This window comes from Schistocerca cancellata, chromosome 3 (genome assembly GCF_023864275.1).
Source record: "Schistocerca cancellata isolate TAMUIC-IGC-003103 chromosome 3, iqSchCanc2.1, whole genome shotgun sequence".
In the NCBI taxonomy this organism is placed as follows: Eukaryota; Metazoa; Arthropoda; class Insecta; order Orthoptera; family Acrididae; genus Schistocerca; species Schistocerca cancellata.
The window spans coordinates 832,680,857-832,705,097 of NC_064628.1; the positions used below are offsets into that span (position 1 = coordinate 832,680,857).

Below are 24,241 nucleotides of genomic sequence, written 5' to 3' on the forward strand. Positions count from 1 at the left end.
AACAAATCAAAATCAAAATGAGTGTCCAGTTTTGGACACCTTCCTACTGGTAATGTAATAGGCAACATTTATGTGAAATTGGCAAAGCACCTTTCAAATTGTAAAAACTGTTGTGCAGTATTATGTCACAATAAACGGTTCCCTAGTAACGTGAGTAGTTCTGTTTCTGTTCTGCTAATTTATGTGCACACACAGCATTTAGGGTAATTACGGGTGCAGTGCGTACTCTCTGCCTATTTAGAATATTGACATGCTTCGTCAGCAAATATAATTTTCAAACAACAATTGCCCAATCCCGTAAATCGTACTAAATGTATTCTTAAACACGTATGGCGTGGCGGCAGCCCACGGATTTGACTCACTCGATTCGAACCCCCACCCCCCTGAGACTGCACCAAGCGTCGTCACGCCATGACGTCAGAGCCCCCTCACGTCGTCATGCGGCCACGCCCTGGCTTTTATTAACTCCTGCTGACAGTGAGGTCCATGGGGATGGGGCGCTTACTCACCCACGTAGGCCAACTCGCCAGGTACTGCGCAGTTTCACCGCCGGGCCAGGCACGGACAAGGACACACCTGCTGCGCAGCAAGCTACCTTTCCGCCCACCTCCTGCACAGAAGGTGACCTTTTTGATGAGAATGTTTTTCATTCCATCCGCCTGGAGTTAAGAAGGTCTGGCAGTAATGAGATACGGACAGTCCAAAAATAATTCTCCACTAACTTTAATGGAGTTTTTTTATTGACATCCACTGTGTTCACTGTCTGCAATGCTCTCGCATGCAAATTGCGGGCAGTGGTTTGTGACACACGATATTCCGTCGCTGCAACCTAACCGTTATCTTCAGGTGATACCTGTAGAGTTTCTTTGCTGAATCGCTCCTTCCTTATACTCTTCATCTCTTCCCTCTCCTTCCGTCACTACCCGTCCACCCATACCGTGTGGTAGAGAGAACATATCGCCGAATGCTGGGCGCAAGCTCTGGTATTTACATGATGAGCGGTACTCGCGTATGTTGATATTGCCCCATGGTCGTCGCATCTCGTCAGAAGGCGAGAAAGCTGAAGAGACAGTTCTTCCTGCCGCGGAACTTATCCAGCTCCTTCAGTCTCTGATTCAACTCCTTCCCGTTGAGGAATCTGATGTGCAATCTTAAGCTTTCTCGGCGAATCAGCTGTTTGTGTTGCGTGGTAGTGAATATTCTCATCCTATAGGTATCATGACGGTGAGGTATGCTATCGAAATATCAAAACCAACTGCACCCAGTTGGGCACAGGAGAGCAGTGTCAATAGTCGATTCACCAGGAAAGCTTAATATTACATAATTATGACAATTATACATTTGTTGATGAGTATTTCATTGTAATCAGAACATGTTAAACAACAGACAGTGCTGATGAGTAAATGGGTCTCTAATAACCTCAGGGGTAATCAAAGCCATCTCTCTTTTTTTTTTTTTTTTTTTTTTGCCGTATGAAATTGATGATCTAAAGAAAAGCGTACAGCAAACTCCTGTGATCGAACACTTTACATTCATGCATTCATTGTAATTGGAAAAATTGAAAGTACAGGGGCGTCTAATACATAAACCCTCGAAGACTGATAATTTCTCATAACAAATGGGCGTGGTGTGTACTGCATGGATGAATACGCAACTGGTCAGCACAAAGTCGATAAGTCATCTGCGTTCATTATATAAGGAAAGACTATATATCTCGATATGGTAGCAGTATGGGTGGTGGGGAGTGGAACATGCTGGGAATTTTACTGAACGTATTACCAAGCTATAATTTACTAAAAAACATAGCACATTCCTATTCACGGCAAGAACGATTTTATAAACTTCAATAATGCCCATGTTTAGTAGGCATTTACATTTGATTACATTTGGCTATAAGTTAAACAAATCATGGATTGTGCCAATAAAAAAAAGCATTTAAAACTAAGTTGTCCACGCCTTTAAAAAATCTTCCACGTCTATATTAAAACATACATAAAAATATAGCGAATTCACAATAGAAAGGAACAGTAATGCGACGTAAAATTTGACACAAAGGCGATGAAAAGGGCGCGAGTAACAGGGGCAATGCTGTAACAGAGGACACGACAACTTAGAACAATGTCGCACATACACCAACGAAGCACAATGCCTCGCAAGCGACGTTACTCAAATCTGAACAACACAATGACTGCTACAAAACGTCTCTTGAAAACTGTTAACCCACTCTCTGGGAACACGTCACACTGCTGTACTAGCACACTTCAGTAAAGAGGAAAATAGACAAACAGCCTCTAGCAGAATAGACAGTAAACCACAACAAGCAGACCATTACTGCACTACAGGGATCACTGTAGGGGTGGCTAATTGTCCTCTTGAAACCACAGCTGCGAGCCATGCTAATATGTTCGGATTAACTCAGAGCCTCAGCACGAATAACAATCTTAATAATTAAAATATGGAAAATTAAAATACACATGTACATATGGTTGAATGAAAGGATTGTTTCCATAACATTTGAAGTAGAAGAGGATATCTACGTACTATCCAGAGGCGGGAAGGAAAAAAACTTATATACAATTTTTATGAAACGTTGCAAGAAAATTTGAAGGCCATAACAAATACGACTACATCACCACTGATGGTGACATGAATGTAAGAGTGAGAAGTATGCCAGTCGACGATAATATGAGGAATAATGGAGAGAATGTTAGAAATAACAACGGTAAACTTTTGAGAGATTTCACATGCTGCAGTGACTTCCGTATTGTGAATACATATTCTGAGCATAAAGAAATACACAAAAGAACCTGGGTAGAGAGATGATGGCAATCAGACTGCTCTCGGGATAATGAGGAACCAGACTTATTTACAGATATAAGGGTACAGGAGGAGCATAGCCAAACGTGGATAAGTATGTGCTAATGGAAATAGTAAACAACAAAGCCAGATGAGTGAATATTAAATCACAACATTCCTGTTCAAGGAAATCTGTGCTATAAAATTATATGAGAACCGACTGAATTAATATAATGATAAAATAAAGTAGGGTAAAGATCTGCAACGAAATGGGAGAACAGCAAAACTATATTAGGAAAAGTCACGTCATAAGTTATTAGATTTACAAGTCAAAGGAAGGAAGGAAACAAATGAAAATACTAGAATATTGACACAGAGGGACTTACTAAAGAGACAGAAGTTTCATACCTCAAACGGCTATAAAACAGACAACAGGAAGCAATGATGAGTACAAGAGACCAACAACAGAAATGAAGGAACTCTGTAGCTTCATTAAAAAGGAGATCTGGAACAGATTAATTTCGGAAGTAGAAAATGACTATGTCGCAGCTGGCAAAACAAGAATGTTAATATCAAATAATAACGTGCTTCAATATAGATACAAAAGACAATACGAACATCAAAATTAAAATGGTTAGTTTACTATAAGAAGCTCTGGACAATTGCAAGTGAAAAATTAAAAGAACAGGTTATAACAACTGACAGTAGGAAGAAGTATGTGTACACAAAATAGAAATGAAAAACAGGAAGCCACTACGAAGTGACAACATGAACAACGAATTGATCTAGTATGAATTTCCTCCTTCGAAATCTATGTTCCTACTCTCCATCAACAAATGCCGGACAATGAAAGAATTTCCAAGCAGCACGAAATCAGCCATAGTAACGACGATATTTAAGAAATGAGATAAGAAACACTTTGAAAAATGAAGGAGCATTTCGTCCCCAATACTGGATGTATTTTCAAAGACAATTACAAAAAGACTCGTAGTAACTTAAGAAAACATCTCAGGGGCGTTCACTGTGTTCAGGAGGGGTATATCTTGTCCAAACAACTCATTTGACATCAGTTAATAACTGAAGAGAATTTATAATTTAATAGAGAGATACTTCTACTATTTATTGACTACATGAAAGACTTTGACAATGTAGACAGGCGAATTTTGAGTAAAATACAAGGCACGAGAGGCATACAATATCACTTACTAATCCGACAAATGTAACAAGACTCCAAATTTGCCATTCCCAGAAAATAGAACGTTAAAGTAACAACAAATTTACGCTGAAGACAAGAATGCAGTTTGTCCCTAATACTTTTTAACATTTACTGTGATGATATGTTGAAACAACGTCTAAAAGATATAATGTTTTACACTCATAACTTGAATGTTGCTTGTCACAATGACGACTTCCGTAACTATTCTTTCTTCCACACAATCTGGATCGCAAGCATACTCCAGAGATATTCTTACCGTAGTGCATTATTTAAGGTATCGCAATCTTTGTCTAGCTGAGGACGAATGCCTCGAAGTGAGACAATTTGGTAAGTTGTAGCGGTAAACAATGATAAGCGGGGGCAGGTGCGTGTTTGTGTGCTGGCCGTTTGAACCAAACAGAACTTTCCAGTCCCGTCTGGATATCTTGTAGGCGGTTCCAGATGCTGCGGCTCTGTTATTGACGATTAACATATCAGCTTGCTCTGAAGTCGGTTTCTGTCAGTCATTCTCAGGCCACGAGTTACAGATGTATGGTGAGATTCTGGCTCGCACTGCAAAACTTGAAGTAATATTTTTTTTGCAGTATTTTCCGATGTTTAATATGCATTTACTTATATTCTCTCTTAAAGTTCGTCGCTCAGTGAGTTGCACAGGCTCGTGGCACACGCTACAGAATCGGATTTTCGTTAATCCATCCGAATAACTCCTTTGTTAAACTTATTACACATTCGTTTAGTTTAATGTTTCCAGCATTTTCCACTGCATACGTAAGTTTTTGTTGTTCAATTCTTTCTTGTATGTTGGTGCATAGGGCACGTATTTCATGAATGGACGATTGTATGCATTCTTGTATCTATAACTATGTTTTAGATGAAATAACTGCCAATTGACCTGAAGCCTCTGAGACTTATTCATGTTACTATACCACCTATAGATTCACCTTTAAGGTCTCTATTAGTTTCGTGGCATTGTGTGCACACTGCAATCTGCATTTAACTGCAGTATAAATCATTAGTCGTTACTCATTAATAAACTTCGCCTTCAGCAGCAATGCCAGCCCCGATCAGCCATCATTGAAGTTAATATACACATTTTAAGAATTGCAGTCAACAGAACGGTTTTGCCGTTGTTACCTTGCCTTACAAATCAGAAGGTAAGTGGGATTCCGAGAGAGCTGCCCGCTGATCATGACTTATACGTAAGTTCCCTGTCAATCTGTATTATTCAGTCGTTGCCTAGCGCTGAAAGAACACTGTTACTATGTTAATTATCTGTTCTGACACTTGTGAATTATTTTTAGACCAAGCCCAGACTATGTGAGTTACTGACCTGTGTTATTATGTCTCTCAAAGCCACTAATTAAAAGCTGATCGCTGTTACCGTGTAAAATGTCATATTATCATCTTGAGCTACTGGTGAAATACTTGACTTATACAACCGGTTTCAGTCGTCTGACCATCAGGTTCATAAAAGTATTCACAGCATCATGTAAGCCGAAATACAAAAATCGTTAATGTCGGGTGATAAAACCATCAATAACACGCTGGTATTGTATCGTAACATAAATTAGGTAATCACTCTACAAACAGTGAGCTACGAACTGTACAAATTCAGGTTAAAACTGTATTCGGCGTTAACTTTGTTCACATTAACCTTTTCATCTCAGAGTAGCACTTGCAAACCTACGTCCTCAATTATTTACAGGATGTATTAAAATCTCTGTCTTTCTCTACAGTTTTTACTCTCTATAGCCCATCTAGAACCGTAGAAGTTGTTCCCCGGTAAACACCAGATGTTCTAACACCCTGTCCCTTCTTCGTTTTAGTGTTTTCCGTTCATTCATTTCCTCGGCGATTATGCGGAGAACCTCATTCATTGCCTTATCAGTCCATCTAATTTTCAACATTCGTCTGTAGTACCACATGTCAAATGCTCCGATTCTCTTTTCTTCCGGTTTTACCACAGTCCAAGTTTCACTACTACACAGTACTGTGCTCCAGACATACATTCTCAGAAATTCCTTCCTCAGATTAAGGCCTAATGTGACTGACGCCCGAACGACAGACACTTACAGGCATCGAGAATAGAAAATAGCGCATTGAGAATGGCTAGCCACTAGGCGAAATCTGGATTTGCGTGATAAAATCTAAAAAAGGACGACTGACTGCTGCACTCTATAATTTATAAGCTTAGGGTTGGTACTAGGAGACTGTTCTTGGCCAGGAATGTCCTTTGTACCAGGGCTAGTGTGCTTTTTATGTGCATTTCGCTTCGCCCGTTACTGATTATTTTCCTGCCTAGAAGCATAATTCCTTCACTCCGTCTACTTCGTGATCCCCAATTCTGATGTTTAGTTCGTCACTGTCCTCATTTATACTACTTCTCATTACTTTTGCATTTCTTCAGTTTGCTAACAGTACATATTCTGTACTCATTAGAATGCTCATTCCAATCGACAGATCCTCTAATTCTTCTTCACTTTCACTAAGGACAACAATGTCACCAGAAAATCTTATCATTATTATCCTTTCACCTTGAATTTCAATACCACTCTTGAACCTGTCTTTTATTCGCGTCTTTGCTTCTTCGAAGTATAGACACATATTGTGTATCCACAGGACATTTGGCCTGTAATTGAAAGAAAGTATCATAATGATCTCTCCATTGCAAAATATTCCGGACTATACCCCCATTCAGATCTCCGAAAGGAGAAGTGACCATGAGAGAAACATTAAATAACCAACGAAGCTGTAGCGTTCTACGAATTGGGATGTGGAATGTCACAAATTTTAACGTGGTAAGGAAGGAAGAAGATCTGAAAAGGGAAATACTAAGGCTCAATGTAGTCACAGTGGGGGTCAATGAAATGAAATTGAAAAGGATTTATGGTCATAATCAACAGCAGCAGATAATGGTATAAATGGAGAAGGATTCGTTATAAATTGGAAGGTAGAACAGAGCGTGCGTCACTGTGAGTAGTTCAGTAATAGGGTTATTCTCATCAGAATCGACAGCAAACCAATATCAACAACAGTAGCTCATGTACACGAGCCGAAATGGCAAGCAGAGGATGAAGAGATAGGTAAATGATATGAGTGTACTGAACGTGTAATTCAATACTTAAATGTAGATGAAGATCTAATAGTCATCGGGGATTGGAATGAGGTTGCAGGGAAACAAGTAGAAGAAAGTGAATATCGGCTGCTAATGCGAATGAGAGTGGGGAAAGACTGAGTCCTGCAATAAACCGATCTAATAACAGCTAATGCTCTGTTCAAGACTCAGAAGAGGAGGAGGTATACTTGAAAATGCTGCGAGATATGGGAAGATTCCAGTTATATTATACTGGGGCCAGGAAGAATTCCGAAATCGGATATTGGAGTATAAGGCGTAGCGAAGAGCAGAGAGAGATTGAGACCACAATTTAGTAATATTGAACATTAGGCTGAAATTTAGATTAGTCAGGAAGAACCAATGCGCAATCAAGTGGGATACGGAAGTACTAAGAAATGTAGAGACACGCTTGGAGTTCTTTGAGGCTATAGATACTTTGATAATGAATAGTTCACTAGGCTATTCAGTGAAGAGATATGTACATATTTAGAATGGACAATCACAGAAACGAAAAAGAAAAACATAGGTACATGGAACGTAACTGCGAAGAAACCATGGGTAACAGAAGAAATTCTTGAGTTGATCGACGAAAGAAGGAAGTACAAAAATGTCCAGGCAAATTTTGGAATACAGAAATACATGTCACTTAGGAATGATATAAATAGGAGGAGCAGGGAAGTTAAGGTAAATGGCTGCATGTAATGTGTGAAGAACTCTATAAAGAACTGATTATCGGAAAGACTGAGTCAGCATACAGGTTAAGTCAACTTATGGTGAAATTAAAAACAAGAACGAGAACATTGAGAGTGTAATGTGAATTGCATTATTAAATGCAGAGGAGGAGAGCAGGTAGGTGGAAAGAATAGACTGAAGGACTCTATGCAGGAAGAGAATTTGTCTGATGACGTGATAGAGGAACAAACAGAAGTCGCCAGGGAAGATATAGGAGATCCGTTATTAAAATCAGAATTTAAAAGAAGTTTCGACGACTTAAGGTCAAATAAGGCAGAACGGATAGATAATATTTCATCGAAATTTCTAATATCGCTGGGGGAACTGGCAGGAAGACGATTGTTCAATCGTGCATCGGCCATGGGTGAGTGTGATGTCCTTATTTTAGTTAGGTTTAAGTAGTTCTAAGTTCTAGGGGACTGATGACCTTAGAAGTTAAGTCCCATAGTGCTCAGATCCATTCTCTTAACATAGCAATAGCTACCACTGCCAGTGTAGCTGTATGGTGATATTACGCAGCATTCCCATGTGGGACATTTGTTTCCCCTGCAATATCTCCATACAGCTACACTGGCAGTGGTAGCTCATGCTATTCGCGACTTTTAAATGACATGTTTGTGATGAAACTGACTTCACTCGGTACAATAAATTGTAAAAAAAATTCTCATAGCAACGTGTCGTTTCTGATTGGAACTTCACTCTATGTCTTCTATCTTATTTTGCGAGACCTAGTGGAATATAGGTCAAGTAAAAAGAATTAGAGAAACTTAGGCCAGAAAGTATGTTTTCCTCTTCGATAATTACAATGTTTCACAAACAAACAACAGCCAAAATTATTTTCAGCCATAATGTCTATGTTTGTGCACCGTGACTGTGTTGGATAATTATTTATTTCAAGTTTCTGCTACCAGTCACTTTTTATTTTATGTTTAATCTAACATAATGCAACTCGTTTCCAATATGTTGTGTTTATCTTCAGGCGTTTATACATACGTACATACATATAGAGAAATGTTACTTAAAAATAAACAGTCTTAAACTAGATTAATGTAGAACTCTTTGTCCATTGTACAGTAAAAAACTATGGACAAGTGACTGGGTGCAGATACTTGAAATAAATAATTAACCAACAGCCAGGTTAAAGAGATCCCCTTCTGTTAAAAGTTCTGAGAGCCGTTTGTAAATGCCACGTGTTTTCAGACGTTTTGTGCAGAGTGGCAGCTAGTGCGCCTTGCGGCCTACTTCACTGCTGCTCCGTGTTGCAGAGCCGCCGGCGCTGGTGGAGAACCTGGCCGTGCTGGCCGTGGAGCACGACTTGGAGGCGCGGACCCTGCAGCTCTACGTCAACTGGACGGCGCCCACAGGTAAATGGCGGCGTGCTGCCCACACTGCTGAGTGCATCCGGCGGTAGAGAGTGTTTTAGCGAACACAGCAATCAGTGCAAACGATAGGCAGGTCCTACTTCCTGAAACCCTATCACAGTAAAGGCACACATTCACTACTCGCCCAAAACTATGTGTCCGCCTACTCAATACGGAGTTATACACATAAGGAAAGCATGCAGGTAGCCGTTCTGCTGGGCATCGGTTGGATTAGTCCTTCGCAACTTTTCGGAGGCACGTGGCACCAGATTTTCGTGTAAGGTCACTCAACTGCCTTAAATAACGGGCAGCTGGTTTGCAGGTGTAGACCTTTTAACATTTTTTTTTAAATGTTAAGGATAATAAGTTGCCGTCTCTTCATCTAAGAATAGATGATGAATGCAGCTAGCCGCAAACTTTGTGTAATGTCTTGTCTGTATGGACGTGTATCTGTTGCCTTTAAGATCCCTTCACCTTCACACATAAATCTATACAGTAAAGTAAGGGCCTCCCATTTGTCGGCTGATCCGTGATAAGACAGGCGAAAAGTTAGACTAATGGAGGATTATTAGTATTATCTTCATCCGCTCTCTCTCTTTCTCTACTTTATCTATGTACAGTTTTTAATATAATATTTCATTACGTGAAATCAGCCAAATAGAATCTTTGGTGGAGTCCTTCGTCTTGGTAATCAGCGGCTGGCTTGCTGTACCAGATCTTTACATTTATTATTACTGTTAAACACTGCATTCAGTCGGGATAATCAATCGTGTGGACAATTTGTTCCTTTTACGAAAGATCGCGAATTCCAGATGTGTACGAAGCCTTTTTGGACGATTTAACACAGACTCAGTGATTGCAGGCTCTCTTCGACACAGCTGAAACTTCCCCACTAATTACAGGGCCAACTTGATCATCAAATGATTCAGAAAAAACTCATTCGTTCATTCACTCCAGAACAAAAAAGTCACAAACCTTATTTATGAAGGAAATTGTATTCAATCCATCTCCATTACATGTCCAGATCTCCGGTGATTCCACGTCTTAATTATTTTCCGTTTACAGTCTCTTTCTCTTCAAACAAACCGCTAGCGGCACAAATGTTAATTGGCTCGCTTTAGCGAGAAGAAAAGCAAAATATCTATCTCTCAGAAACACGTCAATCCCTCAACAGATACTCCAGAAGCTGTTCTCGTTACCACTCTAACAACCATGGAGAATGCATATATGCATCTCTGTTATTTCAAACAATAAACGCACTAGAAAATACTTTGGCGTCGTCGAGCTGTCGCCGCATATGTTAAGAGAAAATCAGATCAGATACTTTTCCAAAGTGAATGAATGTGGATGGTTTGATTGACAATGATTAATTGGTGCGTGGTAGAGGGTATTTTCTGTGGGGACATTACAACCTGGCGCCAGATTGAATCCCAGATGTTCAGATCTGGCGAATTTGTTGGTCAAGACATCCGCATGAGTTCTCTGTAATGCTTCTTAAATGGAGACGTTCTTGAAATTGATTGCAGATGTCAGTTTTCAGTTTACTTATTTTTATTAGTACAACTAATGGAGAAAAAGTTCCCAAAGTTTCAATGGTGAAATCGCATCCATGTGCCTCAGAAAGAAATAAATATGTGACGCGACCATCCTACTACGGCCAATTTTTGAAGCAGCACATACTAGCTCAGTGACAGATTCCGTGGATTATTTTCAAGCAAACGTGCACGGGAAACAACTGGAAGAGATAATGTTCATTTCACAACCATTCCGGCAAACGTGACGCTATTTCGATGTCACACGCAATATTGGCGACTGCATCATCGGCTATCGACTTTGTGATAAGGAAGACTATGAATATTATTGCTCTTCGGTTCACTCGCAGCAATTTTAAGCTGTCCTTTTAGGTTCCTGCCTAACCACACACTCGGAAGTCACTACATGTTCGGAAAAAAGAGACAAATATTTGTGAGAAGGAAGAATATGGAAAATGGAAATGTCGTGTGGCTAGGGCCTCCCGTCGGGTAGACCGTTCACCTGGTGCAGGTCTTTCGATTTGACGCCACTTCGGCGACCTGCGCGTCGATGGGGATGAAATGATGATGATTAGGACAACACAACACCCAGTGCCTGAGCGGAGAAAATTTCCGACCCAGCCTGGAATCGAACCCGGGCCCTTATGAATTTTATTGTTACTCTTTTCAATCGCAGCAGTTTCAGCTGTCCTCTTAGGTTTCCACCTAACCACAAACTCGGAAACTGCTAAATATTGATTTCATCTTTCCTTCTCAAATAAGACTGAATGAACCGTAAATAACGTCTAATATTGGAGGACGTACTTGTATTACAATAACAAGAAAGTAACAGGACGTGGTAACAAAGATAACATAAAGAAAAACATTGTATGTAACGAGATGCGAACCAACTACTTCTGACTCCAGAAACCACGACGTTATTCATTACGTTAGCACTTAACCATCCGATATTTAACTCTGATCTGGGTTATCATAGTCTGTATTGAAGGCTTGTGTCGTTGGTGCTTTATTAAATGACATTTAATGATGATGGTGATGTGCTTGTGAAAAATTTTCAGTGTCCGTAACATTGAAACGGCATACTGCAAATTATAAAACAAGTGGGTTTAATTCATAATTTCTAAATTATTGAGGATAACAACTGACTCCTAATGGAGCACTCATATATGATAGCACTAACCGTCGATAAATCATTACGTGGCATGTTATTGTAGCAATAATTATAATAAATCATTCCAAGAATGACGTGTTTTTGTAAATCTCCGGTATGCGCTAGTGAAATCTTGTGAGAGGCCCGTATCGAATGCTAACGAAAGTAGGTAACCGACCACGCCGTCGTAGATATTGTGCGCGACGTCAAAATGACGTCTCGTTTACTGGAATTTTTGTGAAACGAATATTATCCATCTAGAAGACTGTGATATACAGTCATTGGTTTTATACATCATGTGTTGCACAAAACTGTGACATATACTCTTTGGTTTTATAGATCATGTCTTGGATATTGGGTGGACATAAAGGACCACAGAGATTATAGACACTCTTCAAGTTTATTATGGCAAGGCTGTGTAACAGAACATATCCAGTGCAAGTGACATGAAAAGTGCAATATGGGCTGCATATTTATACATGATGTAGACAGATGAACACCCCATTCATCAATGTGCCACGTTAGCTGGTGTAAATATCTACAGGCTTAGAGGGACAACAACCCTTAAATTCACGAGAACAGATTTTGAAATTGTGTCCTGGATGTTGTCAAATCCAGTTACAGGTTTCTGGCGGATTCTGAACTTCTGAAGTAGTGTGTTCATGCAAAACTCAGAACGCAGCTGAGTATCGGAACGGTGCCCAAAAACCACATTTTAATCCGCTACAGTGTCAGAATTGCAGCTTATGATACAGTTCTTGTATTTAATGATGGGAAATTATGGAGGAAGAAGCTATTGATTAGAGAGAAACGGCCTTAAGATAGGAAATTTCAGTCAAGAGAGCTCGAGAAAAATACAGCACCTCTCTGCAGCTGAAAAGTCAGTTGGAGACCTGCTAAAGGAAAGAAGACAGTAAACAAGAAACCAGAGGAGAAGCCTTGAAGGGAACGAGGACCCCGAGTAAAAATGTGGGGCTTTCTGAATTGGTGGCACAGTAAAAAAAACGTAAGGTTGAAATTAAATTTCATTACCTGAAAATGAAGTTTTTGAAATTTTCTGTACCGCTTTCTCAATCTCTTAAGGCTACAGTTATGAAATTTTGTACACTTATTTCCATAAACACAATAATGTTGCCTGAAGAATAAATTTTGCATTCTGAGTGTAAGCTGAGATATGGGGCAAAGTGCTTGGAGCTTTGCATGAATTTTACGTTATACTTACAGAGCTACAATTAAAAAATTATTAAAATTCTCCTATTCGATAGATTCAAAAAGATCTCATGAGAGAAGCTTAGTATATGCAAAAAGGTTAAATATTAAACAGAGAAAATTTTGTATAAATCTCTTGATTAGTTTCTGAGAAGAATGTACATATTTTATTTTTTGAATATAAAATTTTTGAATTCCATAAAATAGTTAAACATATATAACCCAAGGAACTTAACAGTAATCGTGTTAAATTCATTTAAACCATCGTACAAAATTTCATTGCTGTATCTTCAACATTACGGACTTGATGCATCTTTTAAATAATGTGTTTTTCATTAATGTCCCCCCTTAAACCACTGTAGCACGGTTATGATCTTGTGACACAATTATTCGGCCGTCGCTGCCGGGCAAGGCATCAAGGATGCAGTGATACAGGTGGTCCGCAGTAGTGTTGATGTAACACACAGCTGTCTTGATACTTTCAGCTACTGCTCGTACTACAGATCCGTGGACGCCCAGGTGAATGTCTCCTATATCATGATGCTGCTCTCATCGATCTGCATCCATTTCATGGTTTATGTTTTGAGCTGCTGCTCTCCTAAATGATAGTGTATCTGGACATGACCACAGATCTGGTGTAGCAAGAAATGTGATTCACCCGACCAAGGAACGGTTATACACTTACCATCTACAGCCCACTCTCAAAGACATTGTGCCCACTGCAGTCTTAATTAACGATGTCGTTATGTCAACACTGGAACATGTGTGCGTTGTCGGCTGCAGAGCCCGATGTTTAACAATGTGCACTGAACAATGTGGTCTGAAACACCTCTTGCCTGCACCAGTAATCCAGTGTGGCACTGAGTGCCATCCGTCCTGCGGTATAGAACGCGAAAAACTCCAACAACCACGTTTTATGACGAGGATTGGACGTCCGACATCTTGTTACATACCTGGTTTGATAGATGTTCTCAATAGTAGTACACGAACAGGAAAACAGCTTTGCTGTTTCCAAAATGCTCCAAGATAACAGCGTGCTCTTTGTCATAGCTATAAATTTGAACACCAACAACCGGCTTTACGTTGTCATTCATTACGAGGTGCAGTCAAGTTCTAAGGCCTCCGATTTTTTTTCTAATTAACTACTCACCCGAAATCGATGAAACTGGCGTTACTTCTCGACGTAATCGCCCTGCAGACGTACACATTTTTCACAACGCTGACGCCAAGATTCCATGGCAGCGGCGAAGGCTTCTTTAGGAGTCTGTTTTGCCCACTGGAAAATCGCTGAGGCAATAGCAGCACGGCTGGTGAATGTGCGGCCACGGAGAGTGTCTTTCATTGTTGGGAAAAGCCAAAAGTCACTAGGAGCCAGGTCAGGTGAGTAGGGAGCATGAGGAATCACTTCAAAATTGTTATCACGAAGAAACTGTTGCGTAACAGCTCGATGTGCGGGTGCGTTGTCTTGGTGAAACAGCTCACGCGCAGCCCTTGCCGGACGTTTTTGTTGCAGTCCAGGAAGGAATTTGTTCTTCAAAACATTTTCTTAGGATGCACCTATTACCGTAGTGCCCTTTGGAACGCAATGGGTAAGGATTACGCCCTCGCTGTCCCAGAACATGGACACCATCATTTTTTCAGCACTGGCGGTTACCCGAAATTTTTTTGGTGGCGGTGAATCTGTGTGCTTCCATTGAGCTGACTGGCGCTTTGTTTCTGGATTGAAAAATGGCATCCACGTCTCATCCATTGTCACAACCGACGAAAAGAAAGTCCCATTCATGCTGTCGTTGCGCGTCAACATTGCTTGGCAACATGCCACACAGGCAGCCATGTGGTCGTCCGTCAGCATTCGTGGCACCCACCTGGATGACACTTTTCGCATTTTCAGATCGTCATGCAGGATTGTATGCACAGAACCCACAGAAATGTTAACTTTGGAGGTGATCTGTTCAACAGTCATTCGGCGATCCCCCAAAACGATTCTCTCCACTTTCTGGATCATGTCGTCAGACCGTCTTGTGCGAGCGCGAGGTTGTTTCGGTTTTTTGTCACACGATGTTCTGCCTTCGTTAAACTGTCGCACCCACGAACGCACTTTCGACACATCCATAACTCCACCACCACATGTCTCCTTCAACTGTCGATGAATTTCAATTTGTTTCTCACCACGCAAATTCAGAAAACGAATGATTGCACGCTGTTCAAGTAAGGAAAACGTCGCCATTTTAAGTATTTAAAACAGTTCTCATTCTCGCCACTGTCGGTAAAATTCCATCTGCCGTACGGTGCTGCCATCTCTGGGACGTATTGACAATGAACGCGGCCTCATTTTAAAACAATTCGCATACTTCTATCTCTTTCCAGTCCGGAAAAAAAATCGGAGGCCTTAGAACTTGAATGCACCTCGTATATCGCTACCAGTTTCGGTGCTTAAGCGCAGTGCATCACCTTCAGGCCGTAGCTGACGGTGAAGGGGCAAACACTATCCCTATACACGATTCATCAGTGGCCAGCATCTGTATCTGGTTTTCGCAGACTACTTGTAACAGCGATGTTGTCTGTCCAGCTGTGAACTATGGTTGGAGACACAACATCGCAGTTACAGGTAGTCTGCGAAGACCAGTTATAGATGTTGGCCACTTATGGACCGTGTATACGGATGGTGTCAGCCTGCTCGACGCCAAATAAATCCTGAAGATGGTGCGCTGAAGCACCGAAACATGTAGCCATATAATAAACGACATCGGAAGGACGGCTGTAGGTGTTCCATTTTATTACATAAGAGAACGGCCTAAGTCCCTCAGACCTTCGACCGCAAGGGTGGACATACAAACACCGTTTCAGAGTTGTTTACATTAGATTTTCTCATTTGCATCCCGTGTTTTAGGTACAATGATTCCCCATTCCTCTCTGCTCTGCTTCTAAACTTTCCTTAAGCCCTTCTCAAACAGAGTAAGGTTTGCTGTAAGTTTACTTCCTGGTCCGTGCGGAGGCTCCCAAGCAGGCTCTGTTGAATACTAGCTGGCTCCTCTGCAGGGAGTTTTTCATGTTTCCCGTGATAGCCGCAGTGCTATTACGCTTGTAGAGTTCTCTGAAGCTTACCACTGCTGGTGAAGTAGAAGTCTTCTTTGGCATCTGACACCTCAGCCTGCAAGGCGAGGTCTCACAGAGAACACTGGTCTGCCCATGGGACAAAAGAGAATGACATACGCCTACCTGCTGCTCTGCAAATCTTTCTTAAACACTTTTAAAGAAACTGTGCAGTAAAAAATTTGACTCTGCCACATTTCATAATCTCATTCTGAAGCTTCATGAGGACCTGCCTATCACTTCGTTACTGATAGTTACTGTGATATTTCGAAATGAAGAAAACTATTGCACGAAATTTGATAGGTCTGCACTGAAAAATAGGGATCTCCGTGACATTGCGTTTCGTTCATATTACTGCTGCGTGCAAAACATACCTAACATACTGAATTATGATTTAAATTATAAACCTATTACCAATCTCGAGAAAATGAACTGTGTGTAGCTCATTCACTTCTACTAGTGCATGCTAATGATAAACACAGAACGAAATTTCATAACGTCTGTCATGTTTCATAAACGATTTGAGATGTCGAATCTAGATTTTGGCAAATGATCTACCTTGACGTGAAAGTAACCACAGAATTTTTCAGTGGAATAATATAATTTGTTAAGGGGCATCTATGGCTTATTCCACAAGAATTGATGTGGGGTTTGCAACAATGAAAGTGAAGAAATTACACGTTTGTTGTGCACAAAAATATGTTTTTTCCATAAACTAGTGACCTGTCTTGCTCTTAGCTGCTTGTTTAATAATACTCTGTTTCAGGATTCAGTAATAATTTCAACTGTGTTAGAATGTTAGAGAATTGAATGTTTATAAATTTTGCTGTGTTTTGCCAAAAGGAAGAAATTTTAACGTGACAGTATGAGAAGTTCGGTATTACTCAGAACTCGTGACTGGTGTTTTTCTTTAAAAGAAAAAGTAAGAAGTTTGCAGAAAACAGATTGCTGCTTCTGTTGAAATTTTGGCAGAATCCTGTACTTCACTGTATTTTTAATAATATATGACCGGGACTGAAATTTGGCAAAGGATTTTATTTCTATATCTCAACCATACGAGAAATGTAAGTGCTGCTGCAGCGCTGCCCTGTCGATGAAGGACGCCCACGGGCAGACGCAGTCCGTGTAGGCAACCCGCCACGCAGTCGTATTGCGTTGCTTTCACGCACTGCTATGTCGCGTGCAGTCCTGGTCGCTTATGATTTATCAACGTTTCACACTTCTTAGTGAACGTAGCTATAACGATGACTTCTCGAAATAGTTATCATTTTCTCTTTTTTGGGAAGAGCAATTCTTATTTGTTGAAAAAGCTGATTGTCTCAGTGACTCGTGTGCCATAAGTTGCTTAATACAATGAAGGAGTATAAGATTCAGCGTCACTACCTGTCCCTTCTCGCGGCGTAGTTTGATGACCTGGACGGCGATGCAATGTAGCAACTCGTTGCCACACTGAGGGGCGAAGCACAGGGGCGTTATAATTAAACTTCCGCTAGCTGAGCCAGTTTAGACGGAAAACTATTTACTGTACGGATACCCAACTTTGTAGGAATGATGTCCGCGCCGTGCGTTGTTAGTGTCATAACTTGCCGTTAGGCACCGGTACTGGGGTACCCGTATGGCTAAGTAGGGTAGAAACACAAGCATTAGTGCGCTTCACAGTTGCAGACAGTCAATATGCGCCTGGACAAGGTGAGCTGGGCCTTACCTGTAAAGCTGTTTTACCAAAACAACAGCAATAGTTCCTCCTCTCTTTGCGAGTATCGATGCCTTAGAGGAAAACGATGAGGTTCTCTTTCCGCACCGGGGCTGAAGAACATGATTTGGAAATTAGAATTAAACGGCGATTTTGGGATTAATCCTGGGAGAGGCCAATTGCAACACAGAGTGTTGAAGAAGTTATTGCTGGCACGACTGATAATGCTGCCCGCAGAGTGCGATCCTCAAGCGGTGGACGAGCTATATGAAGACATCTGAACATTCCATGGTCCACTTGAGGTGGTTCAGGCAGCAGCACAGCAATCTCTGGTGCGGCTTCAGGATGTTGAGGATGCAAATGTTTATCACATTCAGCAACGTTTGTAATATGGAACGTAAACACTGTACGCAATTAACAAATGTTACCCTCTCATGTAAAAAAAAAGTGTTTCTCTCAATGGTTTATTCGTTATTTCTCTTCCGCATGTCCTTACAAATGTTTCCACAAAATTTCAGTGTCCTAGGATCACTCATTTGTCATGGAACCTCTCTCAAGTAGCAGAAGTTCAATTATAACCACCCTGTAGAGTAACACGTAAGTTAGAGGCAGAAAGAATGACATAGACTTTCTGCGTCTTCTTCTTATGTAGTTAATTCAATTATTAAATAGATTTCATACAATTAATTTTACTTCGCTGACGAGGAGGAGCTTCAATGTTCCACATATCACTGCAACAAGTGAGACGCCATTTTCAGTGGGGTCCCAGTTCAAATCGATTTTGCTTCGCCCGCCCGCCTAGCCGCGCGGTCTAACGCGCTGCTTCCCGAGCGGGAAGGCGTGACAGTCACCGACACGAATCCGCCCGGCGAATGAGTGTCAAAGGCCGGTGTGCCGGCCAACCTGTGGATGGTTTTTGAGGCGGTTTTCCATTTACCTCGGCGAATGCGGGCTGTTTCCCCTTACTCCGCCTCAGTTACACTATGTCGGCGATTGCTGCGCAAACACTGCCTCCACGTACGCATGCACCATAATTACTCTACCACGCAAACACTTGGGGTTACGCTCGTCTGGCACGTGACGTCCCCGGGGGGTGGGGGAAGGGGTGTCCGCCGAACCGCACAATAACCCTGGGTTCGGTGTGGGGTGGCGATGGGGTAGGTGGCCTGTTGTGGGGTTGTGAACCACTAAGGGCTACGGCGGGACGAATCCTCTGCGTCGTTCCTAAGTAACCGGTTTAATACGCACACACACAATACACAATGCATGAGGGCAGACAAGGTGAAGAAATTTGAAGGACTATCAATAAAATTCTTCTGGGCTGTTGACCGCATTGTCAATACATAAAAATAACCGACGTTTCGACCACTGGTGCAAATGGTCTTCCTCCCGACTTTGTGCTGAGCCCAATTCTGAATGAGGGACTATTCAGATCTTATACAGTAGCGGAGGAAACTGTTTACGTAATTTGATAGGAGGATTGGTATTAGGCGTTCTTTTCAAATGAATCTGAGCACTATGGGACTTAACATCTGAGATCATCAGTCCCCTAGAACTTAGAACTACTTAAACGTAACTAACCTAAGGACATCACACACATCCATGCCCAAGGCAGGATTCGAACCTGCGACCGTAGCGGTCTCGCGGTTCCAAACTGAAGCGCCTAGAACCGCTCGGCCACACCGGCCGGCACATCATGCCACTGTCTGATTCTCCAGCGCCCATCTCTTTTCACCAGCATCAATCGACTTCCCCTTCCGCAGCACCCTCAGCCGACGACTGCGGTCGACCCCTCCCCAGCCACGCCAATAACAACCGCAGCTGACTTGCCATGCCACGCCCGGCATCGAACCCAAGGCATGTCTGCCGATGCCCACAGCGGGTCGCCGAATTGGTTCCTGTTGATGCAGCTCAAAGGACACCAAAATTTTTTCACAGCGGGCCGGATAACTCACAAAATGATAGTTCATTCTGTAGAATATCTAGCTACAATAATTAAAAATTGGACATTGTAAATTTAAGACACGCAGCAACCGGGACGTCTCCACGCGTCAAAGATCTTCTGATATTCTAAACAGAATATTTAAATTTAAATTGTATCACGACGTCATTGAGACCCAGAAAAAAAGATCAGGATTATCATGAGAAAAACACGTAGAAGAGTCGCCCAACCCGATGCATCATTTATCGTTCCCAAACAAATATTTTTATTTAATAACAATTCTGTCATAAGCAAACTAATAACTACCAAGATTCATACAAATAGTTAAGGCTTTTAAATTAATATCATAATGCATATGGACATTTGCATTACACATAAAATACAAATCGTATTCGAAGAACATGTTAGCTGTGAAAAGTGGCGGCGTATTACAAACAGATAATTGATTAAATAAACCTGTGGCAGCACTCTGTACGCGCGACTAGCACCACAACTGTGGGTTAATACAAAAACCGGACTTCAACAAATATGAAATAAACGACTTTAAAGAGTATGCATCTCCACTGCCACAGTAAGCTACAGGGCAACCCCAAGTCACGAAACTGGACAAAAGCGCGTATAATGTTGGTACCCAAAGTTCAATTGCCACATCACCACTAGGAGGCACACAGTCACGTTAAATTTACTTTTTACTTATAGTACTAGGGAGCGTAAGGCGAAAGATGACACTTCGGTGTGGTAAGACAATGTTGTTCTGTTCCCATACAGACAAGATACGGCCAAGCTGGCCAAACGCTACCAACGTGTCAAAGCCGAAGCAAACAGTAATACTTAACTAACTGACCGCAAGGCTGTTACACATAAATCAAGCTAAGTAGGCCTACTTAAACTATCGGGCCCCTTAAACACTATTAAATTGATAATGACAATTAAGCCCTTATTTTTTAAAATAAATCAAGAAACCCAGTGCTCAGTTTGCCCAAAGGATTTCATCACACGCTCACAAGGGCCTTACAATAGTAGTATTGAGTAAATTACTGCCCAGAAATCGCTAAAGCCAAGTCCTAATCCGGCGACATCCTCGACGCGGGACGACACCAAAAGAATGGCAGTAAACTACTCGACTTGAGGATGGAACGGGAGATGCGCAGAAGCGACTGTCGCGTGTCAACACCTAGGCCTCGTGCGGTGACGGTAAAGCCGCCGAAGCAGAAGGAAAAACGCATCCGTGTCCGGGACCAGCAGAACGACAACGCGTCAACAGCTGCCAATACAAGGCTGCCAACATATACCAAACAACAAAAAGCAAACACGTTTGGCAGAAGTTAACATATACAGCAGTACTTGAACGGGAAATTTAAGATTACTTTCTAGCAAACCAACTATTAAAACTTCAGTATAGGAGCAGCCCGCTCGTAAACATTGCAAATTAACCTTCCCATCAATAACAATAAATAATGAACAAAGTCATTTAAAAGGATAATCACATATTCATTCAAACGAGATTAAATAAGTCAAGGTGTATCTTTAATGGGCCCTCTTAGGGACTAATAGACAGTGTAATTTGGATACGCACCAAATGGTAGATGACTGGTTAAAATGCACACTTATAACCCGACGCGCTCCTCAGCACGAAGTAAGAGAGTGTGCAAATGCCAGCATGCACACACTCATGACCCACTCGTGCGTACCTTTGGTCTGAGCGCACCGAACTTTAGTTCCAAGCCAAAACCAATAACTCGCCCCAGGGAGGTCCATAAGATTTACAACAAACAGAAATTTCAATGCTTTGCTTTGCTACCGCCTTTATCCCGCATTGTGCGCAGGGTCGGCGGGGATAAATACGGATTTGGCATGGTGAATTTTAAGGGGTGGGCGGATGCCCTTCCTGCTGCCACGCTGGTGTAAATCGTGAAATAGTGTGAATGTGTTGCAAATGTCTGCGAGTCGTGTAACTGAGGTGGGACGCGGGGACCAGCCCTGTATTCACCTAGAAGGATGTGGAAAACCGCCTAAAAACCACATCCAGGCTGGCCAGCACACCGGCCGTCGTTGTTAATCCGCCGGGCGGACTCGATCCGTGGTCGGCGCGCCTACCCGAGTCCAGGAATTCTGGCTGCTCACATACGGGCAGAATTAACAACTTTTAAGTACAGTGCTTACTGAACTGTCTTCATAATTTCAAATAAATGCCACGGAGGCCAATAGCTTCAGGATACCGGGTAGGTACCAGGTAATACGGGCCTCCTGCTCGTAGCTGCTAACAACTTGTTCAGTACATCTCGGCGTATTTAGCACAGCGCAGCACGCCAGGCTGCACGCGACGAGAGCCTCTCCTTGCCCGCCGAACTTGCCGGTAGTAACGGTCGACGCTGCAGAGAAACGCGGGCCCCCATAGCCCAACGGTCAACGATTTCCACTCTCTGCAGCAGCAAAGACGCCGGATACTCAGGCGCACCCGTCCAGCACCTTGCCCCACATACCACTCGCTACCACACGGCCCTAGAGGAAACACGTAACCACGCAAGGGCCAGAATCGATTCAACACGAGCACAAGTTGCGCCAGTAGAGTCGCACGCGCGCCCTCACAGAAGCCACCACGGCTCATTCATGTTCCATATATTTTAACAAGGAAATTCAAGCACCGTCGGCGAAGCACTGTCGGCGGGCCGGATGAATTGACATTGCGGGCTGAAACTGGCCCACGACCCATTGTTTAGCGACCCCTACTGTAGCTGAACGAAGTACCCGTGGTCTAGGGGTAGCCGACACGGTAGCTCAGCGTGTTCGGTCAGAGGGTTAAGTGCCCTCTGTAATAAAAAAAACTGAGTTAATCGATTAACAACGAACTTAAACGGATGTCTTACGACGTCCGCCCCGAGCAGACACAACGAACAAAATGAGATTTAAAAAAGAAGAAAAAAAAGGGGTAGCGTCTTTGATTCATAATCAAAACGTTCTTCGGTCCCGGGTTCGATCCCCGCCACTGCCTAAATTTTGGTTAATCATCAGCATTGGCGGCCGAAGACTTCTGGCATAAGAAGTCAGCCTCATTCTGCCAACGGTCTTGTCAAAGAGGGCGGAGGAGCGGATAGAGGTTCAGGGCACTCTCTTGTCCTAGGGGTGGGAAATTGCCCCTAAAGGTGGAAGAATCAGCAATGATCAACGACATGAGGATGCAGAAGGCAATGGAAACCACTGCATTAAAGACACGTAACGTGTATCCATACGACATGTAGCCTGTATTTGAAGAAGTGTCATGATGATCTCTCCATTGGCAAAAAATTCCGGAATAGTCCCCCATTCGGATCTCCGGGAGGGGACTGCCAAGGGGGAGGTTACCATGAGAAAAATATTGAATAATCAACGAAAGGATAACATTCTACGAGTCGGGGCGTGGAATGTCAGAACCTTGAACATGGTAGGGACACTAGAAAATCTGAAAAGGGAAATACAAAGGCTCAATCTAGATATAGTAGGGGGCAGTGAAGTGAAGTGGAAGGAAGGCAAGGATTTCTGGTCAGATGAGTATCGGATAAAATCAACAGCAGCAGAAAATGGTATAACAGGTGTAGGATTCGTTATCAATAGGAAGGTAGGGCAGAGGGTGTGTTACTGTGAACAGTTCAGTGACCGGGTTGTTCTAATCAGAATCGACAGCAGACCAACACCGACAACGATAGTTCAGGTATACATGCCGACGTCGCAAGCTGAAGATGAACAGATAGAGAATGTGTGTGTGGATATTGAAAGGGTAATGCAGTATGTAAAGGGGGACGAAAATCTAATAGTCATGGGCGACTGGAATGCAGTTGTAGGGGAAGGAGTAAAAGAAAAGGTTACACGAGAATATGGGCTTGGGACAACGAATGAAAGAGGAGAAAGACTAATTGAGTTTGGTAACAAGTTTCAGCTAGTAATAGCGAATACCCTGTTCAAGAATCACAAGAGGAGGAGGTATACTTGGAAAAGGCCGGGAGATACGGGAAGATTTCAATTAAATTACATCATGGTCAGACAGAGATTCCGAAATCAGATACTGGATTGTAAGGCGTACCCAGGAGCAGATATAGACTCAGATCACAATACAGTAGTGATGAAGAGTAGGCTGAAGTTCAAGACATTAGTCAGGAAGAATCAATACGCAAAGAAGTGGGATACGGAAGTACTAAGGAATGACGAGATACGTTTGAAGTTCTCTAACGCTATAGATACAGCAATAAGGAATAGCGCAGTAGGCAGTACAGTTGAAGAGGAATGGACATCTCTAAAAAGGGCCATCACAGAAGTTGGGGAGGAAAACATAGGTACAAAGAAGGTAGCTGCGAAGAAACCATGGGTAACAGAAGAAATACTTCAGTTGATTGATGAAAGGAGTAAGTACAAACATGTTCCGGGAAAA

At 42.2% G+C, this 24,241-nt stretch overlaps 1 protein-coding gene across 4 annotated transcripts in view; it reads left to right on the forward strand.

Moving 5' to 3' along the window:
- Positions 1-24,241, forward strand: part of LOC126175883 (uncharacterized) — a 930,852-nt gene that overhangs the window by 501,312 nt on the left and 405,299 nt on the right. For all 4 annotated transcript variants that reach the window (XM_049922923.1, XM_049922926.1, XM_049922924.1 and 1 more), the window contains exon 3: positions 9,125-9,223. In XM_049922923.1, coding sequence (XP_049778880.1) covers positions 9,125-9,223 — 99 coding nt within the window. The remainder of the gene's footprint in view (positions 1-9,124; positions 9,224-24,241) is intronic.